The sequence below is a fragment of the Melospiza melodia genome, chromosome 18 (assembly GCF_035770615.1).
Source record: "Melospiza melodia melodia isolate bMelMel2 chromosome 18, bMelMel2.pri, whole genome shotgun sequence".
NCBI lineage: Eukaryota > Metazoa > Chordata > Aves > Passeriformes > Passerellidae > Melospiza > Melospiza melodia.
The window spans coordinates 7,348,904-7,373,020 of record NC_086211.1 but is presented as its reverse complement, the minus strand read 5'-3'; the positions used below and the strand labels follow the sequence as shown (position 1 = coordinate 7,373,020).

Sequence of the window (24,117 nt, the reverse complement as noted above, 5' to 3'; positions counted from 1 at the left end):
TTTCCAGCAGTGGTTGAGACCTTTTTATTTCAGAAGAATGTAACTGGAGTGACTCATGGATGAGGAAGTATATTGAACTTCACAGAGAATAAATGCTGCTATCTATTTTAGAAATAGATACAAAGTTATGTTTGTTGTACAAATATGTGGAACAAATGCAATATGGAGGCTGTTTTATTCTTCTACAAAGTTATTTGGGAAAGCTACAAAATTATTTAAAATTTTTAGTTCATACAATTTTAAATTTAAAAATAATTTTCTATTACCTAGTTGTAAGTTATTATTGTAATTCACAGTGCCTACAAATTGAGTAGTTGACAGAGTTTTTTATTAGTAAGGGCTATATGCAGGGGAAAAATTCTTTGATAATTTTGCAGCAATCCCCTTATGTATGCTCCAGCTGCTTTGCTCAATTTCACTTTTCTTCCCCAAGCCTCTGACTGATGGAGATATACACAGATCTGAAAAACTGGAGATATGGCCAAGAAGAGGATCTGTGCAGGGTACGTGTCTGTTTTAAAGAGAAGGGAAACAAACCAGATGGGCAAAGCACTGGCCTGATTCTGTAGGGATCTATATGGAATCAATGGGCACAGGTTATATCCCTTCTCAGTGTGAAAATTCTGGGCTATTCCTCTGATATAATTTTGTTTCCTGTCTGATGTATTGTCTTGTATATATTTTAAATTTTGTAAGTAGAGTTGATGGCAAGAGTTTGGTTTCTCGGGTACCCTAGGAAATGTCTGATTGTGATGGTTTGTGTGTGGGATGGGCTAATCCAGTAGGAAATACTTGCTGCTAAGAGTTTGAGGTTCAAAATTCAGAGTGTGTGTAGAGCCTGGTTCCTGTCTTTGGGTAAAACATACTCAGTCTGTTCCATCTGGGTCCTTGGGCTGATCTAAAATGCTCCCTTGTGAGGACAGCAAAAGCCTCCCAGTGATTCACTGCAGTGTTCAAAGCCAGCACAGCCCAGTGCAATAGGCAACAGTTGGCTGCTACCCAAAAACCTCATGGGAGCTGCAGTTCTGTGCCATAAATTACAAAGCACTTTGGGATCATTAAGGATGACACTCTCTCAAGGTGTAGTGATTAATACCCCACTTGGATGTTTAAATACTTGTCCAGTTGAAGACAGTTCACATTTGGCCTTGAACTTACTTGGTGGTGAGCAATTCTCTGTGCCGTTGTTTGCACACTGCATTAAAAGGGCTGGGATGTCTCTGAGCTTGGTGCATCCAAGAATTTAATAATCAAATGACACTGTTCATAGACAGTAAAGTCAGGTAGGTTATTTCTGTAGTGCTCATCATGGAGCCAGCTTCCCAGTTCCTTTTCTTGCAGTTCTTATTCCTGGGCTTTCCTTTCTTTCACCAAGTGGTTTCCACTTCTCTTGCTGTGACTACTTTCTGCTATTGGCAGCAACATAATTTAGTTGTATTTTAAGAGATCAGAACAGGACATATGATCATTCAGTGTACCTCAGAACTGCTTTGCTGTGAATACTTCAGAAGGGCTGCTTTGAGCCTAGATTCTTTATACTTTTCTCAAATAGATGGCATATATACGAAAGTCTGCAATAAAATCTTTGTATACATAAATGAGAGGGATCCTTACTTTGTTGATAAGCAGGGTAAATGTACAGGTAAGGGGGAATGGTTTTGTCTGTGACTTCATCAGTGTGAGCTTAATGTATCAAACATTAACAACCTCTAGTTGTAATGTCTTTATTCCAAAGTAAAGTGAAGAAAACTCATAAAGGGTTGTCATGGGCTTCACGTTTCCAGAAGAATGACTTCTCTATAGTGGGTGACTTGTTTGACTTGAAAATTTGCTTTGTCAATTTGGAGTAGCTCTACTTCTGTTCTCTATACAAAAGAGAAATACTCTACATTGAGCATTAAGAGATATTTTTTCTCAGTCATTGACAGTAATCCAGCAGTATTCCCACGGTCAGTGGAAGTGTCACCTCCAGAACTGCAACAGTGGAAAAATCTGATTTCCTTTCTTGTAGAGGAGAAAAGGCACTGCTGCTTCCTCTGTGCCTGTTGATGTGAGGAGCATTGTAGGCGTTTCATGCTGTGGGGGAAGAGAAGTCACAAGGGTGAAGAAAAAGCTGTTTTCTTTTCCTTAGGTTGAATTGCATTCTGAAACGAATTGTGCACCTAAATTCGTGCGTTAATGATGTGCTCTCCATCGTAGAAACTCGTGGGAAGAAGCATGTTTCACTTTGTTTTTTAAACCCACACTTAATTCAATTTAAAAACTATGCAACAAGATTGTACAGGAAACTTGAAGAGATTGAAAGGCTTGGAATTTTTAATGTGGTCCCATAAATTCTTTCAGTGGAATATTGCTGGGTCACTCACCAATTTCAAGAAGCATGCTGAAGTTTAATACATGAAAAATGGTAAAATAAAGAGAGTAAAGGCCAGAAGTAGCAGTTGCTGTTTCACAAACAGAAGTCTGTTGACTTATGCTCAATGTAACCTGAAGTAAATGTTCCCTGTAAGTAGATGTTCAGTAAGATGAAGTTGGTGATAAGAACAGAGGATCTCTTGGTTGTTTATATAAAATCTAAAATTAGAGTGAATCTGTTTCAAAGCGTCAATATAACAACTGTATAAACATCTGTTAACAGATACATTCTTTGGAGCACTATATAACATTTGGTTGCTTTTCAAGAACAGTCCTACTCCTTGTTTCAATAAGATGGTATTTTACTTCAGTGAAGTGCAAGTTTAACTGTTCAGGAATGGTCTGTCTTCTCTTATACTAGTGAAAAAAAAATGTAAGAGAACTCTCCAGACTCTAACAGTCTATTTTTGTAGATGCCAATTTGTGATAAGGGAGAAAGTGTTATCACCACACAGACAGCACCTGTTAATTGCCTAAATAATTCAGGCTTAAATTATGCAGGCTTCTAAAACAAGGACTTGCCCTAGCAAAAGCAATAAGAAAATATGTACTTTGGGATAAATCCTGATTATGCTCCCTGCGTTCCTATTGTTCTTTGTTTTTAATATTTTCTTTGTGATGTGAACAGCAAGTAAATGCCTAAATTTGAGAATTATTACTGCAGAAGAAGGTTGGAGTTTGGTTTGGTTTATTTTCCAGTTTGCCTTTTGTATTTGTGGGGGCTTAAAATGTTAATTAGCCAGGAAGCTGTGTGCCAGCAGTCCTGAAGGACAGCTTGTATGTAGTTAAGCTATATCTCAGTCTGTCTTTCAGCACATGAAGTGTTACTTGTACACAATAAAATCTTGGCCCTGTACCTAATCCCTATTTAAAGTGCAGTTTAACCTGTATTCCCAGTTGTTACAAGCATGTCATACATACACAGATTTGGCAACAGTTAGAAAGTGCCTTTAGGAATAAAAACTAAGGTTAAGTTTTATTTTACTTGAAGTACTGTTCTAGTTGCAGTGAAATACATTGTTTGGGTAAATAGGTGCTGTTCTTCAGTTGATAAAAGTGCCTTATGAAAAAATCAAGGCTAGTAGACAAAGACAGGATCTTGTATATCCCCAGTGAGTACAATGTTGGTACCCTGTGTGTCCAAGGAAGGACTTGCAAGACCAGAAATGTGCTTAATCTTTCCAATTTTTCTAGTGGTTTTAATAAAGGATTACTTCTACCTGCAAACCTCCCTTCTCATGTCCTCGTTGCTATAAATACAATCCTGCCATGTGCTGTAAAGAAACTGCCACAATTGTTAGTACATTTGGTTTGGGGTTTGAATGTTCTGTTCTTTATTTAGCATAGTCTGTTGTACTTTCAGGTAATCTGGGCCTAAAATATTCTCTCAGTAGTGGACCAAGAGAAGGCTGTGCTCAGGTGTAGGCAAACACTGAAGCACATAAGGTGTATTTTGGCTGTTTGCAGAACAGACACCGAAACTTGGCAAATGTGTTTCTAACCATATAAATGCCAACATACATTTCAACACTTCTCTTTTCACCTTCACCACTGGGTGATTCATGAGGCCATGGAGGAGCCAGATCAGTGGGTGTCCTTGGAGCATGTCTGATGCAAGCTGAGATCAGTGCAAAGCACAACAGTTATGTCTGACAGAGGAAGATGATCCTTACTCGTCATGAATTTAATTTGTTAAAATGCACAAGCAATCTTGAAGTCAGAGCCAGGACCTGAATCCTCTCCCTACCTTGATTGCTTTTGTTATTATGTTAGAGAAGTTGCTTTAGGCTGTAACCAGGAAGGTTGAGAGTTATTTTCTTCCATGAATAAAAAAGAGGGACAGCAATAGGGTACTTTATTTGGTGTGGTTTGGGAACTTTGGTGTATCTGTCGTGATCTGCTTGAACATATCTAATAAGTTTATAACTTGGCTAACTTGGGGAAATTATGCTTTTGGATATGCAGGAGTTAAAAATGGAGGGCTCTGAAGTCCAGTTGTTGGCAGCCTGTGAACAGACCATCTTCTAAAACACCTGTGTGGAAGGTGATCCACTGCAGTGTGAGATCCAGAATTCCTGTGTTGTTCTGGTTGTGTTTTGTTGTACCACACGGCAAACCCTGGCGCTGCCATTGCTGTCCCAGCCCGGCCACCTCATGTCACTGGCTGCTGTTGGTGCTGCAGCCCCAGAGAGCTGCACATCACCCCTACAGCTGCAGGTGCTGAGCAGAACACTTCTGAGAAGGTTGGGGCAGGGCTTATGGTGTACTGGATAAAGAGGTATCATTTTACAGCTCTGTCTCAAGCCAAACATAACTAACTGTTAAAAAGAACACAAGCTCATCAGATGTTAAATGGCAGAACAGCTGTGGGTGTCATAGCTTGTGGCTTTCAGCTGAACATATGGCATAAAATGGTATGGCTGACTCAAAAAATCACTTTTAAATATTGACACTGCCTTTGATCTCTCTTTTTTTAGTTAGTGAATTTTGTCAATTTTGAGTAGCTCTACTTTGGTTGGAGGAAAAATGGAAATAACTAGATTCTTTGTTTGTGTTTTATACCAAATAAAACATTGCTTTCTTATTTTAGGAAAGTTCTCTCTTTTTTCCCAGGCCCTTGCAACTTCTGAAACTGTAAAGATTCTAGTCACTGACAAAACTGTTCCATTGTGAAAGTGCTTATAATGTTAGAAAATAAACAACCAGAAGGATGCAGCTTATTAGAGATCCTTTTAAGCAACATTTAATTAATGCTGTCTTCTGAAGTAGGAATGAATACCTTCTTCTGAAGGAAATACCTTCAGCACAGGCAGATTTCTTGGCTCTGATATGTGAGAACACACAGCCTTTGTTGTGTCAGGAGAGTTGTTCTGCATTAGTGCCCGAGGGTAGCTCTTAGAGAGTCTGGTGATCCATCACAAAAAAAAATCTAAAAAAGAGAGGGGTTGCAGAATTAAAAAAACATTAAGTAGACTCAATGCACAAGCAGCAGGGCATTAAAAGTTACTAGTATTCAGAAATAAACTCACTTTTTATTAGTCCAAATGTCTGCAATTTAGGCATCTCTTAGAACTAATGTATCATAATGATTGTCATCTGTAGTAATAAACTTTTCTAATATGTGTAAGTCTTTCTCAATAGATGGCCCCTGATTTTTTTCCTTGGGAAAGGAAGAGGGAGGGTGAAGACTGTGGGTTTTGTGGAGGGAGGATTTGGTTTGCATTAGGCATGATACAAACACAGAATTGAAAAATTGTGAGGCAACTTGGCACCAGATGTTCTTCAGCAGCAAGGCAGGCTTTTCTGCTAATATACCACAACTCCTTGGACTGGCTTTAGACTTTAGAATTTGGAATTCTTCTCTTTAGAAGTCAGTGAGATTCTAAGGAGTACCAAAAATGGTATCTAATAAGTTCAGTTCTCTGGAAATTAGATTGTTAAATACAGATAAATTGGTAGGTTCCTCATGGCTAACATAAGCTGTGTTTGAAGCCAGAAATATTACCTCACCTGTATGAATATTTTTAAGAATATTTTGTTCCTGAAGCAAGTAAACATCCTTTAGAGCAAAAAGGGTGATCCATTTCAAAGTTGCTTTGGAAGGAAGAGAGCATCAGATTTGAGAGAAGGGGATAAATGGAGTAGAAGAGAAATAACAGGTTGTATAACATAATTTTACAGCAAGGACTCTTACAACAAGGACTCTTACAACAAGGTTCTTAAAAGATGCCCTCTAGATGTAACAGGAACTTCACAAGTAAATCTAGGTCTTTATTAAAAACTGACTTTTAATATAGTATAAATATTTTTTTAGCTGTTTGCTTCATACCAATAGAAATTCAGTGGGTGTATGAATTGATCTTGCATCTGGCCTTCTTCAAGGTGAGAAACTCCAAAGCTGTTTTCCCAGGGTTATGATACCTATTAGAGGATTTGAGAGACAAATTGGAATGAAGGCCAAAAGCAAAGATTTGGCATACAAAAGGTGGGAAAGATAATTTATGGTCTGTTTGTTTTGAGCTATTCAATGTTATGTGCCTTTGCAGCTGATCCTTCATTTCAGCCTTCCTGCAGATCATCCTTTAACATTCATAAATCTCATTTTAGTGAGTCTTGGTTTCCTGTTAATCTATTACCTGAACAAAGTACTGAACATCCGCAGTGAGAGAATCAATCTGTTCTGCTGCATCCTGAGCACTCGCATGGTAACCTCAGAGTTATTTTAGCAGCATAAGTGCTAAAGAGCATCTACTCAAACTACCTCCACTCCTCATGAAAGAAGTAATTATTTTTGTAAGAACTGTACCAAACATTGTATTCTCATACTTGATTAGAGACTGGCAGTTGATCTTATATTTTGATTCTTTTATATACCCCTTATACCTACCCAGGTATTACTCAGTTACTGTGTTGTCTTAGAGTGACTGAAACACAAATGTGGAAGATAAGGTGTTCAACTTGCATATAGTTACTTAGTTGCAGTTAATTATGTGTATGTGCTGTTTTTAAAAATGCTCTGATATGATGCTATTTGAGGCTGTAAACTTTTAAAAATTGATTTAATGGATCAAGGTTGAAAATTGAGATGAGGACTATAATTTACAAGGCTGTAACTAAACAGCTGTAGATACAGAGCAATTCTGTGAGCTGTGCCTGTGGCCCTCATTTAGTGGGACCTGACATGCAGAGACCCCATGATTCTGTTTGACTCTTACAACATGGGCCTTTCTGTACAGGGTCTGGTGGTCTTCCCCAGCATTGTTAATTCTTTTTTCCTCCTTGGTTTTGCAAACCAGCAGGATGCTGTTATCTTTTTCCTCTTCACACTAGAGGTGGTGCCTATCCTACAGAGGCATAACTTTTCCCTTAACCCCTGCATTGCTTATTCTGAGCATGGCTAATCTCATAAGATGGTACAGGGCCTGATTTCTAATGCAGTTTTGCACTGGAAAAGTAGAATTAACTGCATGGAGTTACCTCCAAGACTGTGGTAGGGAATGATCAGTACTGTCAGTTCCCTGGATTTTGGGAAAAGCAGAAGGGAGAGCCCTCTGTTTCCAAGAAACTACTACCTAAACTATAGAATTCATAGAAATTTTGCCCAAAACAAAACACATATTAATAAACCTAAAGAAGTCATTCTCTCTTCCCCCTTTGTACAGCAACATCCCTTCAAGCGCCTGTGCAGGAAAATAAATTCCATATGTAAGAATGGGAAACATCCCACTTCAACTGCCAAATTCCTTTGATGACTTTGAAAATTTTCTTCTTGGAAGTCCCTCCTCCTTGTTTCTTATAGGGGTAGGTGCATTGGAACTGTTCTTTCCATGCTGTGTTGTTTGTTCCTCTCAGAAATTCCTCAGCTATGCTTCACTCACATTGAAATCAGTCTTCTGTCAGAGAGCTTGTTGCAGGCAGGGAACAGCAAAAATGTTAAAGGCAAACTGGCCAATGCCAACTTGATGGTTATCCTTAACACTGGTGCCTAGAATTAGTCTGCCATGTCCAAATCACTGTGTTTTCTTTAGACCTTTCAGGTTTCCACTTGGATGGGCAACAAGCTACAACTCTGCTTATTGCTGGAGCCTGTTCCTCTTAGGTGGACCTGCACCTTTTCCCATTCAAGTTTATAATCTGAGTAGAACTTAGAAATTTTCCAAAACCAAGCTGTCCTTGTCTGTGGCCCAGTGAGAGTTACTGGGAATGGCTTAACTGAGGTGTCCTTAACTTCACATATGTCATTCCCTGGCATGTGACTGTTACCTAACCAGCAGCAATGAATGTTTTAGTGTGCCCAAATAACACAGCTCCATGTACTGTGCTCATTACTAAAACATAAAACTTAGCAGTGTCTTTGCCACACTGGCAGTGCTCAAGATTTATGTCACCACCACCTCATTAAGAAACCTCTAACCTGTGCTCTCCACTTAGCAAAGATGGTTTAACAAGTCCACAGTACACTAAAGTCTCTCCTTTGGGCAGGAACTGTCTGCCAGTCACAACTGGCATTTCCAGCAGCACCACCCCATCTCATCAGGACAGTGTGGGAGGGAGAGCAGGTGGCTCTCTGGGGGCAGTTCCAGTTTTAACCCCCTCACAAGGCATATTGGCCTTTTACTTATGGATCTCGGTGGAACTTGGTGATTGGCCATAAAACTTAGTAAATGTTAGCATAGAGCATTTTGCTAAGGATGTGGTTGATGTATGGGAAGTAGAAGTAAGGAAGCTGTTGTCAAAGAATATAAGGGGTTGCAGATGCATTTAAACCCAAGGAATAGCATTTTGTATAAAATTATGGTAAAGACTAAACTAATTTTTAAGTTGGGACAGTAGGGGAGTGCAGAGGAGGAGCTCCAGGCTGAGAGCAGTTCTGAGGGTTTGTGCCTTGGAGGTTCATTTGTCAGCATAGCTGCTCAGCTCTGGGACCTCCTAACATTTGAGCCCCACCTCATTCACTGCATCTTGCTTTTACCATATTAGTTATTTCTTGTGCTGTGGTGAGCTCCTCCTGGCAGTGTCACCTCTCCTGTGTCCATCTGGCACTCAGGTGAACACTGAACATCTCAGTGGTCATTATTATGCTGCTGCTTTCCAGCCGTGCTCTCGCTGTGCCACTTTTAATAATTCAGAAGTGATGTAGAGGAGGGGGAGTTAAAGGGCTGCAGCAATCTTTGTTTCTCTCTGTAGAGTGTGATTCCTCCGTGGTGGCTCTGTAGTTACCAGGGAAACAAGAGAGGGATGGCAGAGCACCGCGGGGCTGGAGTGGGGCTTGGGGGTCGGCTCCCTGGCAGCTGCACATCTGCACCAGGGGGGAGAATCAGGGCTTGCCTTTCCTTGGTTTGGTGCCCTTCCCCCTCTTTTCCTCAATGGTTTTGTGAAATTTAATTGTTAAATAGGTGATTCTAGTAAAAATATGCAGGGTCAAAAAATGAGCATTACTGGTGGTTTTGAGGAGTTGGATGATCACAAAATCTTTCTCTGAAATTAACTGGAGCCCTGGTTATACACAGACTGTCATTACTGAGAGGTTTTTGAATGTGTTAGAAATGCTTTGGCACTTCAGGGAATAGATTTACTGGAAAAGAATAAGAGCCACTTCAGTAACATTTACTCAGTGCAGCATTCTCTGATTTGATAAAGGTCGAATTTCATTGTTAGTAATTAGCATATCTATCCCAATCACCCCCTGCTCTAGCTGTACTGGCCTGAATAATGCCAGTCCCAGAAGCTCTGGAGAGAGAGGCAGGTGAGAGCAGGGGAGCAGCCCCTGCACCCCGGGGTTCTCTGTGGCTCCCCAGGGCTGAGCCAGGCAGGGGGAGGTGGGTGGGCAGCTGTGTTTACTGCACTGCAAATGTTTAGGGCTGGATCCATCTTTCAGCTGCCTAACCCACTGGCATTAGCTGTGCTGTTTGTTCCATACCTGTGTTAGGTGCTCAGATTTTCAGCAATTATGCTGAAGTAGTTCTGAGGGGATGACTTAAAAACCTTTTAGTTATGGATCTCAGTGGAACTTGGTGATTGATTTGAGATGGGCTGTTGAGCTGTTCTCTGACTACAGGCAGAAGGACTCTGTGCAATTTTATATCTCTGTCCCTCTTTTCAATGATAGACTACATAAGGAGAAACAAGATTTTCTGTAACAACTTTGTTTGCAGCTCCCTGGCAACTGTTTGCTTGATTGCTTCTGAATGGAACCAACAGAATAAAATACCATATAAACATGCTCTTCTTTTGAATTTCATGGCAAATGAATACTGTTTTTCCACACCAGAGACTTCTTTTGAAGTCTGAATTCAACAGATTGTCACTATGGGACGAGCCCTGAGGTTTCATTTCTTGTTCCCAGTTTATGCACACAAGTGAGGTATTCCTATGTAGTCAACTTGAACTTTAACTGAATTTATGAACACATAATGAGGTTGATTTTCCAGTTATCTTTGTGAAACCTTTGGAAATGGTTCACAGACCTCTTGCCCTCCATTTGGCTCCCTAGAGGCTGCAAACTCAAGGTTCAAAACCTTAAATATGGAGTATATTGAATTCAGATTTGTAATCCATAAAGCAGAGTTAAGAAAAAATACTGTGTATGTGCTAGAAAGAGCTTAACCATAAAGCTCAGTATATTTCCTCCAAAATGTCAGATACTGAAATTTAATTGCTGACATTTTAAAATTCTGATAAAAAACAAAAAAACAAAACAAAACAAAAAAAAACTAAAAAAAAAAAAAAAAAAAAAAAAAAAAAAAAAAAAAAAACCAAAACAAAACAAAAAAAACCAAACTTCACCAGAGTAAAATAATACACTTGAGCACCAGAAGTGATGTTTAGGAAGCCATTCCCTGAATGGTTTCATGCTACTGTGGTGCTCACAATTCAGATTTTTTTTTTTTGTTTTCTTCATTTTCATTTCTGGGTTTTTTTGTTTGGGTGGTTATTGGGTTTTTTTTAATCTCCTTTTGGAGCAGTAGATGCTGATAGTAAGAGAAATTGCATTAAAAATAATAGTTCAAGATGGAGTTCTCTTCTGTTTCCTCTAGATATGGCACTCCTGGGCTTAGCTTTGGTTCTCTCTGAGTCTGACATGTTAAGTGTTCTCTTGTTAGTCGAAAAATATCTTCAATATAAACTGCAAATTGTATGTACAAAATGAAATTGTTGTCTCTTGCTTATACATGCTCATCTACAGCAGCTCTTTTTCAGTTTCAGTTAAGACATAAAATGGAACCATGTTCAGCTGAGTGACTCTTATCATTGCTGCTTTTTCCAAAGTTAAAAATGCACTAAATTATTGCCACTGAAGTCAGGAGAGGTCTTTGCATTCAGAAACATCTATTGAGTGTATGATGTCATTTTTATGAAGTCATTCTTTGATTAGAATTGCAGTTTAGAAAAAACTGACTTCTGCTGTAAGGATAGCAAAATTGTTGTTAAATCCTGGTCTTGCACAGTGATTGGGATTAATTTCCTGTTCTATGATGCTGCAGTGAATGGCCTCTTTATCCCCAAACTACAGGAAACTGCTCAGTGTTTTGTGTGAGCTTCTGCAGTGTGTGTGTTCCAGGGAGCTTGACATTTAAGGACACATCTCCCCTCTGTCCCAGCAGCTGATGGGCAATGAAAACATTGCAAGCTATGGAGGAGAAGCAGTTCATGTAAAACTGCCCTGTGCAGGCATGGAGCTGGGCAGGATTATTGCTTGTGTAACCCTGGCTCAGGTTTGTGTGATCCTGGTGCACAGCAATGCTGTGATTGCTGTTTATCTGGAGTACAAAATGCCAGCTTTATTGGTTTTGTAGTTGTTCAGTTTTTGGCTGAAAATTCATCCCTGACTTTCATTCAATGGATGTGTAATTAAAAGGATATATTTGAATAAGACTGAAATTTTGTAGTCTGAACAAATGCAGTAAGAATACTTCAACAGAGCAGGTTCAGTAATGGTTTCGCTTTTGGTTCTTCTCATCCCTTGGGATATGAAGCAGTACATTTAATAAGACTCTAAACATCTAATAAAACATTTTATGCTGCCTGCTAACCCAGCAGTTCTAAGCTCAGAGGCTGATGCTGCTGGTACTCATTGCTCAGGTGTGAGCAGAGAGGATCTGTAGAAATTGGCTCCAGGGTGCCAGGAGGTGCATGCTAGGACTGGTTAATCTTTTGACTATTGGCTTTCTCCTTTGTTTCACACGTTTTCCTTCCCTCAAAAAGAGGCTAGAAAGTATGATAGCTGTTTCTTCCTCCAAAGGACATGCTAAACCTAAGCTTCCCAGTCTTACAGTAATTGAGTCTAAGTTGTCCTCTTTTTATTTGAAACAGGTCAACTGAAACAATATTTACTTGAAGTAATTTGTGGAGAAAGAAGTTGACTCTAATGCTGTCCACTTTTGGGTTTTGCTCCTAATGTAGATAAAGGATAATTGTGATTATTTAGGACAACAGTTCAGAAAAAAAGGACAAAATTGAGAAATCTAGAACTTAATGTTTAAGAGACACTGGAAGAAATGGATCTTAATCTTCCATGTTAACTTGGGGTTAGAAAGATAACTTCATTATTAAAGCTCACTAAAGGCTTCTTTATGAGTCTCAAAAGCACTGACTTGGATTTAAAAGAAGATTTTTTTAAATTATTGTTTAACAGACAATACATCATTTTGGTTAAATCTTTATGGTTCCTGTACCAATCTTATCCTTTTCCTAGGATCTTTTTGATAGATCTTTTCTGTAGATATCCCAATTTCTGTGTGTAGTAACTCTTGTTAGCAATCAAAAGGATTGACCAGTCTTGCATGGAGGGACTCTTTTTAATGAATTACTGTCAAGAAGTGGGGGCTTTTTAATGTTTTTAAAATCATACGTTAATCAAATGCAGTTTCTGCTGCAAGAGTCAGAAGCTTAAAGTTGTATTTACAAATGAGGGAAAAAGATATTAGACAATTAAATGCATTTTAGGGAGGCTGCAACTCATTTTGTTAGACTATAAAAGTACTTCATCCTGCACAGATGAGGGAGTGATCCTCTATGCAAGTCAGCTACCACGTTAGCAGATATTGGCAGGCTTTATTAGCAGTGCTTTATCCCTTTGATTAGACCTTGATTGCCACTCAGGAACCAGCTACAGCTTGCAGCCATCTCACTTCAGCTTGTGCAAGCGTGTGCTGAAGGAATGAAGACAGATGTTTATAGCATGCCCCTCATCCTCCGTGTTTGAAAGGCTCACTAAGGTTCATCAAAGAAAGAATCCCTTATTTGGGGCAATTCTGAGCTGTGGTTTGCAATGGAGCGCCCCTCAGAGAGGATTTTGAAAGTTTACTTGCCTCTCTGCTATGTGTTTTCAGGTGCTCTCACAGTTGGCCTTGTGCGACAGTGTCAAACCATCCATGGACGTGACAGGACCTGTATTCCTCCACGGCTGCCTCCCGAGTGGGTCACTACGTTATTTTTCATCATAATGGGAATCATTTCACTAACTGTCACATGTGGTTTGCTGGTGGCTTCCCACTGGCGAAGAGAAGCTACTAAATATGCCCGCTGGATAGCTTTCACTGGAAGTAAGTGACCTCAACTGCACAGTCCTGTATGCAGGATAAACTGGTGGAGTCTGAAATACACCATAGTGTTGGAAAGGAGCAACTGCTTAGGGCTCCTGCTATGCAAAACATTCCTTCTCTTTGAATACCACATCTGAGGGAAAAATAAGTCTTCAGAAATAAAGGGGTTGGTGTCTTAAGTGACTGTAATTGAGAGGGAATAATGGTGTGAAAGAAAGGAAGGCCTAACCCCTTTACCTTCCTTGGACAGTACCATTAATTGTCCTAAGAAAATGAGCAAGGATAGAGGAGGTCAGTTCTGACTTGTGGTTGTAGCATTTCCTACTTCCCCGCTCCCATATATCCAGGACAATCCTAGCAGCTTGCAATCACTGAAATCCCCTCTCTGAGGCAGAGGAGGCAGTTGGTACATCTGAGGTGACCTGTCCTTACTCAGGTGTCTCGTGAATACCTCGTGCGGGGTTGAGGCTGGTTCAGTTCTGCTTCCTGCTCACAGCAGCTGCTTTATTCAGTGTCTGCATCCTAATTGGCTATGCAGGAGGATTGCCCACTGCAGAGCATCTGCTGTGCTTCACAGCACCAAGACTTCTGCTTCCAGAAGTGACCTGCAGCCGTGCTTTAGCCAGAGAGAGGAGTACCAGTGCTTTTCTGCCTCCTTCATTGTGCTCTGCATGAGTACCAGTGTAACTCCTCACAGCTGAGCCTGCTCCAGCAGCCCTGTGTTTGCACACAGGGAAGCATATCCTATGGCTACTTCAGTGCAAAAACAGTTATAATGAGCAAGGGGAATAACTTTCAAACTTCCTTTTCTTGATGTGTGTTACAAGCTTAGCCCAACTCTGAAATGGTGCCTTAATGGTGGGGAGGACAGCATGAAAAAACTCAAAACCTGAGGGCTTTTAAATTGGGTTGAATTATGACAAACCACTAAAGGTAGTGTGAACACTAACTAGAAAATGCAAGTTTGTGGTTTACACGGGCGTAAATAAGGTTTAATGGAACTGTGACACCTAATGATATCTAATAGGAGTTAGATTTAACCTTGTTTTGGGGAAGGGAATAGTACTAAAAAGTGCTCAGCTTCAACAAAGGTACTTCACTGAGGTACTTGTACAATCAAAGCCATCTTTCTGACAACGTTGCTACACAGCATATTAAATTAATAGTGCTGCTCCTGCAGACAATGGAGCTATTGAAATGCTGCATCCATTGTGATTGACTTTCATTTATTTTCTGGTGAATGATTAAAATAGCAGACCTGAGTATTACTGAATATTTCATCCCGACTTTTCCAGTGCACCTGTTTATCTCTACATATTTCATGTGTATCTAATGTCTGTGGTGGGGGGTTAAAGTCAAAATGCTGTATAAAGTTAAAATGCTTGCAGGGAGCTGGAGTAAAAGCTCTTGGGTAAAGAGGGAGAGTGTGAGTTCTAGATATCCATGTTTTTCTTTAATATCTGAAATCATCACATCCCTGCAGCTTTAGTTTTCTACAGCTGTGACGATTAGTTCAGCCAAAAGTGGTACCCTAAGGCTTTTTTGTTTTGAGTTTTTTCTCTAGAGATTTCTTCACGCCTGCAACAGGTTCATTATTAGATGTCTCAGTATAGAAGAACATTTTTATTTCACCACTTGTCTTCTTGGTATGAAATGTTTAATAATGAAACACACTAATTTGTTCTTTTGCAAGTCAGAATTATTCATAATTCTATTAAGATATCATCTCTGTGTTGCTGAAATTATAAAATTCAATGTCTTTGGTATTCATCTCCAATACATACAAGTCTGTGACCTTTGCATTCCTGTTAACAAAGATGATGGGGAATTTTATCTCTGAACTCACTTGTTAGGAAAATTAATTTTGAAAAATAGCAGTGAGTGGAAGGAAGATTTCTAAATTTTTCAAAAAGTTGTTGAGAGTGACTTCTGTGGTTCATTGGATACAACCCAAATTAGTAACCTATTTGTAGGTTAGTATTAGGGACTATGCAGCCATGTGGAATCAACTTGGAATACCCTGAGCAGGTCCTTCCTGTGAAGTGCCAGTGCTGTTTAGATGAAAATGTGTAACTCATTAGAAGGGGGTAGGGAAGACTTCATATTTGTATTCCATGTCATCTGCAAGTGATTTCAAAACTCAGTGGCCTCGTGCAGGCTGCTAGCAGATCATCTTCTCACAGAATTTTCTGAGCACAATGCAGGCCATGCTATCCTGGGCAGGCAGGGAAGTCTGCTGGGGCTTCCAGGGGAAGCTCTGGGACTGGCAGCTCTGTTCCTTCAAATGCAGGGGGGTCTGGAGCAAATATCTGAAGCAAAGGAATCCTTTTGCTCAGCCTTTTCCTTACAACTCTGAGAGCAGCAGGGAAAGCCTGGTAAGAGGTCACTTTTGTCCAGTTCATGCTGGAATTTATATATAGTAGTACAACTTATATTTTTCTTTGAATTTTTGCTTGTAATCTTGGGATGACTCAAGGTGTTTTCAAATAAATACCTACAGCTAAATTTTTTCATCTGCATACCTTTAAATATGAAGTGTTGCTGAGCGTGGTCTTGTTTATCTTGTTAAGCTGAGACATAAAAACAGAAGTTTAACCTGTCAGTTCTCTTTCTTCTATACCCTTCTGAAGGGATACACCCCAGAGGGTATTTACAAGCACAGCATTTGCCTCATTCCCCAGTTGTTGATGGGTTTAGTTGCACAGAGACTTATCCTTTTTGACAACTCTGCAAACAGCTTTGTGGAGAGGAGAGCTATTGCTGTCCTCCAGGCCATACTGCATGAGTGACAAAAGCCTTGTACAGGTAAATGTGAAGATTTTCCTTCATTTTTTTAGAGAATTGTCTTTCAGGAATCAGTATTCCTACTGATATGATCAGTATTGTCACTGTGGGCATGGATACCATCTAAACTATCCCTGGTGTTTCAGTAGTACCACATTCATACAGTGTAATGGAGGTTGGTTCCTTGTTGGTGTTCATCTGTGCCCTGCCCAGGTTTTGTGTGATTCTTCAATGAACAGGGTGTTACAAACCCATAGCTGTGCCTGGTGTGTAGGTAGCAGGCCAAGCTCTGGTCAGCTGTTCCTTTGCTTGTATACCAGAACTGCCTTTTGCCATCCCAGCTTCTGTACCAATCTCATCACTAATTATGCTCTGGGACATAGGGACACAAGTTGGTAGCTAAAAAGTGACCTGGTTCTGGTATTTTTCCACATCTCTGACACTGCTTCTATGTTGCTACCTCTGCTTCAGATTTATGTAAATCTCTGTCCTTTTCAGGGTGCTTGTTTTCTATCTTCCAGTTGATAGGATGTGGTGAAAATGTGGAAATCCCAAATGCTGTCATTTTCATAGTCCTTCAGACAAATACTGTCAATTTCCATAAATAGAAAAAATGTCCAGAGCTTATTCCCCATGGAGGCCACATAGCTGATCTCATCTATGTTATTGCAATTTTTGCTATTGCAGGAATTCACAGAGCTCCCTCAAGATCTGTTTACATTGTACAGATTCAGGTCTCTCACCATCTGCTGCAACTAGAAAGGGGATGAATTCTGTGTCTGCTACTACTGAATGAGGAGCTTCTCTGAGGTGTATCAAGAGAGAAGATGCTAGACAGAAAAATCATATTTCTACCATTTTCCAGCAATTACCAGAGAGTCTGGAACTGGTTTGGTTTTTTTCCTGGGGATTTAAAAGTTCATGAGCAATAATGGACTGCTCTTTGGAATGCAAGTGAAAATGGGGCAGGATAATCACATCCTTAACTAACAGTAGCTATCCTGTGAATGTCTGTCTCTGGTGTTCCCCAGCGAATAAAGTGCTTCTTGAGTTATTAAAGATTTGTACCAGGTGCTGCTTTCTATGTTAGATGTCTCTATAGAGGCAAGCAGATATTACAGTGAGCCTCTGAAGACTAAACCTTCTTTTAAGAACAGATTTCTTTTGAAGTTGTCATTAGATGCTCAAAACAATTTCAAGCTAAAGAATTAGAGGAACTAATTGGGTTTTTTGACAGCCATGATTCAGATGCAGACTAGAAAGCTCTTCTGTGCTTGCGTAGGTCTGCTCAAGAAACACATACCCATGCTTTTCTCAGATGGACTCAGATGTTTGAGATACAATTAAGAAAAGGAAACATTTTTTAAGGATTAGATTGTGTAATGTGGAATTACATGGACCAATAATCATGTCGATTAAAACTTTCTTCATTGTTTGATGCTTAACATCTGGTGTCTGGGTCTTTGGTTCTGTTCTAATAGATGGCCTAACGAGGTGGCACTGAGCAGCAGTGTGGCAGCTGTGCAATTCCAGATGTTTTCTCATTGTCCCCTTTCCCTTCCCCTTTGAAGAGCAACCCGGCGGTGCGGGCACGGTGCGAGCGAGACACGAGCCCCCTCCAGTGGCACATCTGGGTTTTCCTGCTCGGCACTGGCAGCCAGGAATGATCCTGGGGCTGCCTGCTCTTGCCTCAAGGTGTTGTGAAAGCTGCTTTGTGTGGTTTGGAAGGCAAGGAGCAGCTGATGTTCTGAGGTGGATCATGGTTTATGAAAGCATCCTTCTTTGTTTATGCCTAGATCCTACTTGGACACACTGAATTCAGATCCATCATGCCCAGTATCTTCTAGAATATTACTGGTTTTTCCTCAAAGCTGAGACCTGTGCTATGGAAATCATAAGCACTAAGATATGAAATATGTGGTAAACTGTTCATCTTGGATATATACAGAGTCCATTAAAAATGGGTTTAGTGTGGGCACTGTAGCTGGATAACTTGGAGCATCTGTATTTAGTGAGGAAGAGCAGTACTGAAGCTACACTAAAAATATTGATGCTGCTCCAGCCAATCATTTCCTCATTAGTAAAGAAACTAAACTAGAAAGTTCTGGTGAGGCTGAAGGGGACAGGCAAGCTCCTGATTTTATTTTACGTACCTTTGGAAACAAAAGCAGCTGCAGCACTTCTTGCAGGGGAGCTGGTGATGAAGGTGATGGTTATTACTGTTGCCAGTGGTTTTTGATGTTGCTTGACTTTTAAGGAGACTCAAATAGGGAACAGCATCCCTCTGTCTTGCAGTGGTGGAGAAGGGAAAGAGGAGACAATGACAGCCCCTGTGTTCCTTACTAACAAACTAAAAGCAGCAGCCTGTGTTAACGAGAAAGGTGAAAAACTCAGCATATGGTGCCCTTTGTTCAGGCAGGACCATTGTAACTTGGCTTGAGTTTTCATTTTTGTGTGTGGCCAGGTAATAGGCAGAGTTTGAGGACTAGGAGAGGCTTCAGTGTGAGCTGTGCTTCATGTCAGAAGATGTTGGTATGTGGATTTGGGGGTTGGTGAGACAACAGAGCAGGTTCAGCTCCTCTCTCCCACCAGATCTAATTGGATTTGGTTGAATAATAGGTATTATGGTGCTGTGTTCCACTCACAGTAAATAATGTCTGAAAGGAGGCTGAAATACATAGAAGTGAAATAAGAGTAAAGTGCTAATACTTGACTGAACAGGTAGAATCAGATAAAATTTTGTTTTATTCTAATACTGATTAAAAAACCCCAATTTTATATTCTTGCACATACAATCAAACCAATTCAAAAGCTAATCCATTTTATTGTGAAGGAAATCTTGCCTCTCAGAGTAGCCATATTTAGAAGTCATTGCCTGGGTTGACAGTAGAGTCCTGCACAGCTACATTCAAACTAAACAGGGTTACTTTTCCAAAGGTGTGCTACAGAAACACTGAAGTTGTCATCTGGGAAACAACACTGGGTGTTCTCTCCTGGATTTGATTAATTGATTGGTATTGAAATGTGCTGTGAGGAATCTTGGTTACTATTCATACTTGGAGGCCTGTGAAATCTGTAATGTAATTCTTTAACAGGAGTTCTGGATTTCTTGTACTTTCACACAGAGTCAGTTGCAAGAACAAAACATTTACATGAGTTTGAAGTGAAATAAAAACCCTCATTGCATGGTCTCTTTGTTCACAGAGTCTGAATTTAGTTTTTCACTAAGAAGCTGAAATTAAAGCGAATCAGAAAACTTTAATTTCATTGTATTACAATGAGAAATTCTAAGGATATTTCATTATCTAAGGAAACATTCATATAATGTTAGGAAACTGGTATCTTTTAATCTTAAAAGAAACTGTAATGACAATCTGAATGTTTTCTATTTTTAGCAAAGCCTTTACAGAAAATGAATGTGTGAAAAATGGGAGAGGGCAACTACAGTTGGAAAAAGACAACTGATAATAGAAAAAGTTTCTTCAGTGTTGAATGTTACTTTATCTTGATGGGGCAAAATTACTTTAACTGGAGAATAAACGACTGAACTTTGAGATGTGATAGAAGTGTATCTACCAGTTTTTTTCTGTAAAGAGAGTTCATGATCTAGTGAGCTGAACTAAACTGAAATTACAGTCAAAACTGGGGACTTTTAGTCTTTCTTGGAAGTAGATGAGGGATGTTCTGAAAGCATCATAAAGCCTACTCAGTCATTGCAAGCAAGTTATCAGCTCAGATAGCTCTGATCTCAGCTCTTCAGTTCAATCAGGATATTTTACTTGTTTTTCTGGAGCGCTCTGTGAACAGGTAAATATTTTCACTTTAACACAGCAGTGACTGTTTTTTTCTTTTCTCTTTTCTTTGCAGTGATTCTATTCTGTATGGCAGCCCTAATATTTCCAATAGGATTTTACATCAATGAAGTCGGAGGTCAACCCTATAAATTACCCAATAACACAGTGGTTGGGTCTTCGTATGTACTGTTTGTCTTATCCATTTTCTTTACAATAGTGGGACTTCTATTTGCTGGCAAAGTTTGTTTACCTGGCTGATGAATGTCTGGACTGCAGGACTTTATTTTGGAAAAGAGCAAGACATCAGAATTGCATTCTCAGGAGGATGCCTAAATCAGACTATCAAACACTGACTGAAAAGAGGAATGCTTTGACTTGTTCTCACTATGCACTTTGGATGAAAAAAAGGAGAGCCTTTCCCATAACCAAATACAGACCACGTTGAGTAATCTCCTGAGCATACTGCAATGCAGTCAGGTCTGCACTGTGATAGGAACTGGTGAAGAATGCTTTACACTGACAAGCATAACGCCCCACCTTACTGACTGTTCCTGTTTTTAACATCTCACAATTCAGAAGTCAAAGTATTTATGAACTTTGTGGTGGACCAGAGGGTTGTGGAGGAACTCAAGTGAGGCTGGCCTCGCTGTTTAGGAGATTAGTGTTTTACATCTTCCTTCTGATGAACAAAGCCTTTGGCACCATTGTGGATCAATCTTGCATTACTGCACCAAGAAGCCAATAGATCAAAACGTTCTCTCAATGTATGTAACAGCAAAAAGACATACATCCCCTGCTCCCCCATAAGCTCTAGGAAACACTAAGGAACATTGTAGAGGGGGATTTCGTCCTTATATTTATATAAATATATATATATAAATATATATATATTTTGCTGATGCAGTATACAGTGTGTGTGTATGTGTGTGTGTGTATATACACATATGTATTTATATATGTATATACACACAAATGATTCCTGGAAAAGAACTCAGAATGCTTTGCTAGCAAAACACTGTGGTGTGCAAAACTAGAACTCAATAGAAAAAAGCCATTTTTCTGAAGGCCACATAGCTGAGAGTCTTCAGTTTACCTCATTCTTTGTAGCAGCCCTTGATTTTAACAGTTTTTTGTAATAGGTACAAACGATCCCATGCCTTTCTAGGTGCAATTTTAAGTTAAGCTAAAATTCTTTTTATGGTAATTTATTTGTATATGAGGGTAGAAGGTGAGATCATGTCATACCTTAAAATCCTAATTTTGGGAAACTGACACTATTTAAATTATTAGCAACTGTTGTACAGAAAAATCTCTTTTTTCTACTTCATTGTTACATTAGCATTCATACATGTTCAAGCACAGCATTTTACCATAGGTAAGCATTCCTTTTAGCACATATAAAATGCAATGTTTAAAGTAATGCAAACACTATCCCACTGCAAAGATGGATGAACTTATCTTCAGCTGAATATTAATTCATCTTTGCCAAAAAATGAGCAATATAATTGTTAAAAATGTATGCCTTGTTTACTAAAGTTGTTTTTTTAAATGTAGATTTAATGGCCACCAAAATTTGGAGTAAATATTCCTCACTAACAGTAGTTTTATTTTTCAACACAAGGATAAACCATTGAATCCATGGACATCTTAATTCACTACTAGGTTGGTGTTCCAGGGAAGCTGCCTGCACTATCAGTATTTGTTTTCCTGTTAATACACAGTTTGCCTGAGATTCATTCTGAAAACAAAAAAAATTGTCTGTTTTGAGCACTGTTTCATTGAACTTACTAGAAGAACTGCATTAATGACCAGACAGTCATTTTAGGATGAGATTTATGTTAAAATAAAATCAGCAGTTTCCAAAATAATCACTTACCAGGTAAGCTGGAGTGTTTAAAAACAACATGGTTTGCACAATTATTTTAAACTCTGTGCCATTCAGACCATAGTGGGTCCCTGCCTTTCTCCATTTCTTCCCTCTCCCCCACTCAAGGTATTTTAGTACAAAAATGTAATTTGTTTATGTATATTTTCCTTTGAAATTTTTGACCAAACTTGCCACTGGAATGGTTTCTAAGTAATTCTTTTTTCCAGTCAGTTCATTCACAGGCAGAATGGAGTGTTTATGGATCACTAAATTTTTCCAAAGTGTATTAATCTGTAAATACAGCCAAGCACTTACTTGGAAGTCATGGTTTAATAATTATAAATTGGTTCCTAATTTAAGCCTTCATCTGCATGGGCAGTCTGAGGCTCCTAGTGATAGTGGTGGAGGTAAAAGGCAGGGTTCAGCTGCTTGATATCTTCTAAAATTTTGGTGTTATCACTACTGTGTCCTAAGATAAAGTATTCACTAAAACTTGGATTATAAATTACATTTTCAGAAATGTTACACTTGTAAATAGTTCAAGATTTTTGTGACTGGAACACAGCTGGGGGGTGGGGAGAGTTTCTAAGCTGCTAAAATTTCTTTCCCTTCCCACTCCTCCAACTTACTTATTTCAGTTATTGTAACATCATGTGGAGTTAGGCTTTGATTAAACAGATCACAATAATAATTTTTTTAAAACCAAACAAAAACACTTATCTTGGAGCACACCCAGACTGTGGCTGGCTGACTGGAAATGGATCTGATCTGCCAGTGCTATTGCTATGAATTATTAAATGTTAGCAAAGGTTTAGTAAATAGATTTATTAAATATTTGAGCATTTCAAATCCAGAAATAGATACGGCCAAATGCATTTTAGAAAACCCAAACCAGTAATTGAAGAGACAGCTGTCAACAGTTGCTTTTAATAAGGTCACTAAGTACTATATAGTACAGTATTAATTTATAGCAGAAAATCATATCTTGTAAACTGTATATAAAACACTGTTTTATGGTGCAATCATTTGTCAAACTTATGTCTGTTACTTTTGTTTTAAAGTTGTGTGCATTCTTTTCATACCTAAGAGCATCACTGTAAAATCTGCTGAAGACTATTTATAGGTTTTATTTGCACAAGGTTTTGTTTTGAACTACAGGAAGTTCGTATTGAACATGCCTAAACATCTGTAGAGTTTTTCAGTTCATGAAAAGCATATGTTTCCATATGAATCTTCTCCAAAGGTAATCCCATTTTTGTGTTAAGTGTTTACATAAACTTTTCTGATTCTGCCAGCCATTATTTTTTAACTTTTTGAAGGACAGCTCATTTTATACATCACTAGAGATTTCCATTTATTCTTTTGCTTCTAAATCCTCCCAAATGTTTGACAACCCATCATAATGTAATTTGTGCACACTTTGTCATTTATTTGGCTAACAAAACGTGAGATTGGAAACTGAAAATACCTTCAGAAGGAAAAACTAGGAAATTTGTATAAATCTTATCGTTGAGCTCAGCTGAAATAACCACCTGGAAGCTGTTTGGCTGAGACCTGGGGAGGGTGTGCTTCGCAGAACACACCAGTCCCACCATTTAACGGGTTTGTGCGCTGCTGATGCACCGAAGGCACGGGCGGTGCCACACTCCGAGCCGGGCCCTCCTGCCGTCCCTGCGTTCCCCAGTCCTTGTTTAACCACTCCAGAACACACCTGTAGGTTCCTGTTTGCCCCGACACACACACACACACCGGAAAATGGAAGCTGTCCTTTAAAACCTTTGTGAAGGATGAACATAATGAAGGAAATGGTGTCTGCAGGCGGGCTGTCCTGCCTGGGCTCGAGGCCGGGCCTGCCGCCTGCACCCCCGGCCTTTACTGAGGGTTGTTTTCTATTGGTTAAAGCATTTTTTCAATTAATGATTTCCGAACAAATGTTAATACAAACTGTATAAAATGAACATAATTTTCTTCACTTGTATTTTTGTTATTGAGCAAGTTTATCAAAATAAATTGTCTACTAAAGCGACTGCCTCCGGCTGCACTGACTGGAACCAACCCTGCCACACACAGGTGTCCTCCCTCAGGTGTGTCCTCCCTCAGGTGTGTCCCCCCAGGTGTGTGTGTCCCCCCTCAGGTGTGTGCTCTCTCAGGTGTGTCCTCCCTCAGGTGTCTCCCCTCAGGTGTGTCCTCCCTCAGGTGTGTCCTCCCTCAG

General features: G+C 39.5%; 1 protein-coding gene across 1 annotated transcript in view; it reads left to right on the top strand.

Moving 5' to 3' along the window:
• MOSMO (modulator of smoothened) overlaps positions 1–23,558 on the top strand; it is a 30,785-nt gene extending 7,227 nt beyond the window's left edge. The window contains exons 2-3 of the mRNA XM_063171887.1: positions 13,248–13,460; positions 20,112–23,558. Of these exons, the coding sequence (XP_063027957.1) occupies positions 13,248–13,460; positions 20,112–20,296 (398 nt within the window). The 3' untranslated portion in view covers positions 20,297–23,558. The remainder of the gene's footprint in view (positions 1–13,247; positions 13,461–20,111) is intronic.
• The last annotated feature ends 559 nt before the right edge of the window (positions 23,559–24,117 follow it).